General features: G+C 43.4%; 1 protein-coding gene and 1 long non-coding RNA gene across 8 annotated transcripts in view; both read left to right on the top strand.

Annotated features, from left to right (window-relative positions):
• The window catches only part of LOC139635374 (filamin-C-like), a 47,066-nt gene extending 43,417 nt beyond the window's left edge, over positions 1-3,649 (top strand). For all 7 annotated transcript variants that reach the window (XM_071502636.1, XM_071502641.1, XM_071502638.1 and 4 more), the window contains 6 exons: positions 139-254; positions 865-997; positions 1,478-1,654; positions 1,741-1,959; positions 2,361-2,567; positions 2,655-3,649. In XM_071502636.1, coding sequence (XP_071358737.1) covers positions 139-254; positions 865-997; positions 1,478-1,654; positions 1,741-1,959; positions 2,361-2,567; positions 2,655-2,842 — 1,040 coding nt within the window. In that variant the 3' untranslated portion in view covers positions 2,843-3,649. The remainder of the gene's footprint in view (positions 1-138; positions 255-864; positions 998-1,477; positions 1,655-1,740; positions 1,960-2,360; positions 2,568-2,654) is intronic.
• Positions 3,650-4,997: 1,348 nt separating this feature from the next.
• On the top strand, positions 4,998-5,712 carry LOC139635381 (uncharacterized). The gene is made up of 2 exons (XR_011694197.1): positions 4,998-5,575; positions 5,619-5,712. It is a non-coding gene; the product is annotated as an uncharacterized lncRNA (long non-coding RNA).
• Positions 5,713-6,452: the final 740 nt, after the last annotated feature.

Consider the following 6,452-nt stretch of genomic DNA (forward strand, 5'->3'; position numbering starts at 1 on the left):
CTGACTGCACTTTATTCTTCAATTTTGAAAACATATTGTAGATCTCCATTAACATTAAGATAATAATGCTGTGACGTGATAATGATATGAACAGTTTGTATTCTCACTTGGCCCTCTGCTCTTCTGTCTCCTCTCCAGGTGATTATGAGGTTTCTATTAAATTCAACGACGAACACATCCCAGACTCTCCGTTCATCGTCCCCATCGCCACGCTATCTGACGATGCCCGCCGCCTCACCATCACCAGCCTGCAGGTGAGAGGACACCATCATTAAATCAGAGGACACAGTCTGTACAGAAACAGCTCAGTCTATATAAACTGTCCATATTAAACCCTCTTATGTGTCATCTGCTATATTAACAGGTGACATTTAGATTTCCCACGAATAGATTTATTATTAGTGTCTGACTGAAGCATGTGTATTTCTGTGATCAAGTGTGTAAAAGTGTCTTGTCTACCTTCCTGTTATATCTGTATATTTAACCTCTGACCTTTGTGGTTAACACTGAAAGTTAAAGCTGTTAAACGTCTCCTCATGCACATTTACACAAAGACGAACTTTCTTCAGGCCTCACAACAGAGGGAGATAATTAGAAATAAAAAAGACACAAGAAATACAAACTCTTTCATCAACAATTTCAAATGTCTCGTTATGACATTTTTGTTGGAAAAATTATGAATAAATTGCATTAATAAACAACTTGGAAATTACTGTTAACTTTGATTAACCCTAGATTAAATCCCTAATTTACACTCATGTCTGAAATGTTGATGTGTGGATGGAAAATGTATATTTCAACCTGCACGTACATTTACAGCCTGCAATAAAGCTAACAGATAATTTCCCCTTTGTTCCTTATCAGGAAAAGGGTCTGAAAGTGGGGCAGGAGGCTTCCTTTGCTGTACAGCTGAATGGAGCCAGAGGGCTGATTGATGCCAAGATCCACACACCATCAGGAGCCATAGAGGAGTGCTACATCACTGAGATGGACAGTGGTAAGATCCAGCAACTGTCACTGAGTGTTCAAACTGTCCAATGAAAAGATTTGATGTAAAATTCAGCAGAAACCTTAAAATTTCACACAGAGTACCACAAGACTCAACACTGGGTCCACTACTTTTCCATGTCCCAGACGGGGCACTGGAAGGTTTGAATCTGGGTCTTTTGCTTTTCTCTGTTTCATATATTGAATATGGAGTACCACAAGGCTCAAGTCTGGGTCCACTACTTATTAGGTTTTACCTTCACATACCATTATCATATCACAATATTCATGTTCATCGCTATGCAGATGACACCCAACTGTATCTAGCTGATGATCCTGATGATCTGACACCTCTTAATTGCAACTCTGACATCTACCCAGAATTTCTTCAAGTGAATCAGGACCAAACAGAATTATTGCAGCGAGTAACTGCTTCTGCAGCGTCTAACGTAACCCAGTGTGAGTCTAATGAATTGTCCTGTTTCTACAGATCAGCACGCTATCAGGTTCATCCCCAGGGAAAACGGTGTTCACTCTATTGATGTTCGTTTCAACGGCAGTCACGTCCCAGGCAGCCCCTTCAAGATCCGAGTAGGAGAACCGGGACAGGTTGGAGATCCTGGCATGGTGTCTGCCTTTGGACCAGGACTTGAGGGAGGAACCACAGGTACTGACCAACAATAAACACCTTAATTCTAAAACTTTGAATTATCCATTGAAGAACATTTAATGGGTGTTGGTCTCCTCCTTCAGGTGTGGCATCAGAGTTCATTGTGAACACCTGTAATGCCGGCTCAGGAGCTCTGTCCGTGACCATCGATGGACCATCCAAAGTGAAGATGGACTGTCAGGACTGTCCTGAGGGCTACAAGGTCTCCTACACACCCATGGCTCCAGGAAACTACTTGATCTCCATCAAGTACGGAGGACCCCAGCACATTGTAGGAAGCCCCTTCAAGGCCAAAGTCTCAGGTGAATCAGCTGACCATCCTCATCACACTGACATGCTGGAGTTCTGCACAAGTCTAAAACTGAGACCTGAACCCAGCCTGCATCCCTGTATTACAGACACGACTCAAAAAGCCCCAAACTAGTTCTGCTGTATTTAAACCCTGGACCAGGATTTTTATGATTTTTATGGACTTTGGACTGGACCAGAACCAGTGTTAGCTTTGAAAATAAAGCCACCTAGAAGATGCCTGAAATCTCCTTGAGACTCAAAGATCACAAGATCCTCCAAAGACCTCTAGAACCTCCTCTAAGGCCTCTGAAACCACCTACAGGACCCACAGGACCTTATAAATGACCTAGAACCTAATGAAGGAACTTTTTGCTGCTGCTCTAAGATCATGTTTCTTTTAATCTCTCTGCAGGACCTCGTCTGTCCGGAGGACACAGTCTGCACGAGACGTCATCTGTTCTTGTGGAAACTGTCACCAAGTCGTCAGTGATGGGCGGGGCCTTTGCCTCTTTACCCAAATTCTCCTCAGACGCCAGTAAAGTCATCTCCAGAGGCGCTGGCCTATCAAAGGCCTTTGTTGGTCAGAAGAACACGTTCACAGTCGACTGCAGCAAAGCAGGTGAGGACAGGAAGTAAACTCACAGAGACATTAACATGTTTTTTATGATACTGAAAAACACTGGTGTCTCTGTTGTCCGCTCTGCAGGCACCAACATGCTGATGGTGGGGGTCCACGGGCCGAAGACCCCCTGTGAGGAGGTGTATGTCAAACACATGGGCAACAGGATGTACAACGTCACGTACACCGTCAAAGAGCAGGGCAGCTACATCCTCATTGTCAAGTGGGGGGACGAGAACGTCCCCGGCAGTCCCTTCCACGTCACCGTCCCTTAAACCTGAACTCTTGGTCCTCGTGTCCGACCCCCCTCTGCAGTCTCTCACCCTCCACAATGCACTGAAGACTCTTCACTTGTGTTCCAGGCGACAGTTTTCATCTGTGTCGTCCTGTTTCTGTCTCTGCAGCAACTCTACAGTTTTCTATTGATTGTTAATGAGCTTCATTAGACACAGCTTCATGTGACCTACGTGGCCTGACACTCAGCTACACTGATGCTCTGTCACACAGTGTGATCGGGGGGGAATGATGTAATGTCAGTTTATCAGTTGATCGGTCACAGTTAAACAGTTTGTGTGGATGGGAGCGTAGATCAGAGGAGGGGGGGGCAGATGAGGTTCTCACCTGCCTCAGATTGACTCAATGAAGTGAAAGACAATCAGCCTTTTATGATGAACTTAATCATTGGATAAAACCACTCAGCAGATCTTTGTGTCCAAGGAGAAGCAGCTGTTTCCCGCTTAAACCTGTGTGATGTGTTTTAAAGCTGCAGTGACGTCGGACGATCAGGACAAACTGTGACTTTAACAAACATTTGCTCCTGATTTTATTTATTCTCACAGCTTTTTTTCCTCTTTTTATTTTCTTTGACAGAAAATGGTCTTATTGTTGAGAAGAGGAGGTGAAGACGAGTTTTTCTTTTTTTTTTTACCACAGGAAGTAAGTGCAGAGAGGAATCAGTTTATTTTGTGAATGATGAAAAACACATGTGATTTGATGACACAGTATTAGAGTGACATTTTATAGTGATTTTATATCTATCAACATGAATGAATGAAATAAATGTGGACTGTTTGATATGTTCAGATTGTGCAGGCATAATTAAAGTTTATCTGCTGACGTGCCACAAAGAGTCTCAACCAGGCAACAGGGTCAGGCAACAAACCTGAGCAGCAGCAGCTGCTCAGGTTTTTTTCATGAGGATAAAATGAACTCAGGTCAAAGACAAATGTGATTCATATTAAAAGTAAAAGATCAGAAGACGTAAGAGTTTAAATTTTTAAATAAGCAGAAAATCTAGAAGATCTAATAAAATGATACATAATATATTGAAACAAGTATAATCTGACACAGTAAGTAGAGATGGATGTACAGATAACTGACCCAACCTTCACCTAAACTGAGCTGCCATAAAATGATCTAGCATATGGAGCTTTTATTGTGAAAGGAGGGCGATGTAGAAAGATCACAAAATTAATGAATAATCTTTATTTTCATAATGACAGTAAAATGAAAAATAAAAACAAAATCTAAAATGAAGTTATGGATTAACTGGAGCATGAGAAGAGGATGAAACTCTCTAGTTTAGAAGAGACAAATGAGACTTTTCTGAGGTTAAATAAAAGCTCATGATGTGGATGGTGCAGCAGGAAACCAGCAGGTGGCAGCAGACATTCATCACACTGACTCTCAGCTGCTGAATGTTCACAGGACTTTTATTCTTAAAAATATTTTAATGTGTCATGTAAACAGTCAAATATGATCCAGATTCTAAAACCCAGAGATCTGAGAGGGAGGCGAGATTTAATCAGCAGGACGAAGACGAAGATGAAGACGAAGACGAAGACGAAGATGAAGAGAGAGACAGATCAGATCAACAAAGAGCTGGAGTGTCACTGATTCTCTGATCATCATCAGTTTCCTTTAAACCTCCGTCCTTCTTTCCTTTCATCCTCTCTGTGTGCAGACTGAAACAGGACACACACACACACACACACACACACACACACACACACACACACACACACACACACACACACACACACACACAGCTCCTGCAGCTGATGACTGACGCAGCAGCTGGTCGGTCAGGTGACCAGGTGAGGGTGGGCGGAGCTATCTGCAGCCTCAGGTTCAGGTTCAGATCCTTGTTGAGTAAAACCTGATCAGACTCTGGATCAAAGATCTGTCTTTACAGATGTTGTTGATTCTGTTAGTTCCTCAGGTCACAGTCTTAGACCTGATCCAGAATCCAGGTCCAGAGAAGAGGTTTGTCTCTGACCTCGACTCACTGACATAAAACAACTAGGATCAGCTGATCAGACCTCCTCCTCCTCCTCCTCCAGCAGCAGCATTAGTGGGGGTATTATTAGTCTGAATGGACAGCTGTAATTAATGCCTCTGAGAGGGGGTGGGTGGGGGTGGGGGGGGGCACCAGGAGCTAAATATACTCCCTCCTAATTTAACCAGCCGGATTTCTAATCCAGGAGCCGACGCCCTCCTCCTCTTCCTCCTCCTCCTCCTCCTCAGTTGTTCAGTCCTGTTTCCTGCTCGTCTCCTCTGCAGCTTCAGACCTGAATAACAGGAAAGGTGACCTCTGATCCGGTGACCTCTGACCCGGTGACCTCTGACCTGGTGACCTCTGATCTGTTTGATGATCATGAGGTTTATTAATCTGAACTGTTTACACAGAAAACACCTCATTAGAAAATCTTAACTCAAGGTCACGTACCAGAGCTTTCAAGTGTGTATCCTGCAGGTGTGTGTGTGTCCTCTCAGAGGACAGCAGTGTTTACCTGATCACAGCGTCCAATCACAGGCTCTGTAATTAACAATGACCTCATCTCTGTCTGATCACTGACACATTAATTGGAACAAAGCTGTCGACTGACGACAACAAAGACACTAATTAAGACAACGAGCTGGTTGAACAATGTCGACAGAGAGAGACAACACACACACACACACATAACAAACTACAGGAAACTCAGTGACGTTCCAGTAAAGTCAGAGTGAACAGAAAATATGAGAATAAAAAGGACGAAAGAGGTGGAGACAAACTGAATAAAGGCAGTGCACCTGGTCAAGGACACACACACACACACACACACACACACACACACACACACACACACACACACACACACACTCGGACCACCTTGGCTCATTAATTATAGTCTACTGTTGCCCCATAGGTCGGGGGGGTGGGTAACTAAACTCTACTTTTAAATCGACCTTCTCTCTTTCACTTCCTGTTTTTATTTGAAAGTCACTGTTTTAACATCAATAAACAAACAAATGAATTCTTCTTGTCTTCTCTATTCAACCTGTTTGTACCTGCACAGGCGAAGAGATCAGTGTGTGTCACCTCGTTACAAACTGTTACCTGTCGATGAGATGTGACGTGAGTCTGAGCTGCATTAGCTGTAGTAAAAGAAGATGCATGTTTGATGAAAACATAACACAAACATCTGGAACACAGACACACACACGATCTTTACACAGACGAACAGCTGTCAGAGAAGAAGAATCAGTCAGGACTGGGCTCAGGTTTCATTATTATTGCAAACACACTGATCATGTCTGTGAAGATGAAGTCCTTTCAAACATCAGCTGTGATTGATTAGAGCAGATTGATGATCGGAAACTGATTGATTGACAGGAGGAAACATCCACATGTTGCTGTTTTCATACAGATGTTGTCTGAGGCTCCTGTGATGAAATGTTATTTCTCATTTTATTGCACAACAAGGAAAGTGACATGTTTCTTCTTCCTCTGAGCAGCTGAGGCTCATGGGTATTGTAGTCTTTATGGTGAACACACAGCAGCTGGGTCCCAGCTCAGGGGCCACATCTTTCAGAGGCCCCGGTCTACAAAGGTGTGGCCCT

Source organism: Trachinotus anak, unplaced genomic scaffold, assembly GCF_046630095.1.
Source record: "Trachinotus anak isolate AG129_WGS33_773 ecotype Australia unplaced genomic scaffold, CSIRO_AGI_Tana_v1 ptg000018l, whole genome shotgun sequence".
Classification (NCBI taxonomy): Eukaryota; Metazoa; Chordata; class Actinopteri; order Carangiformes; family Carangidae; genus Trachinotus; species Trachinotus anak.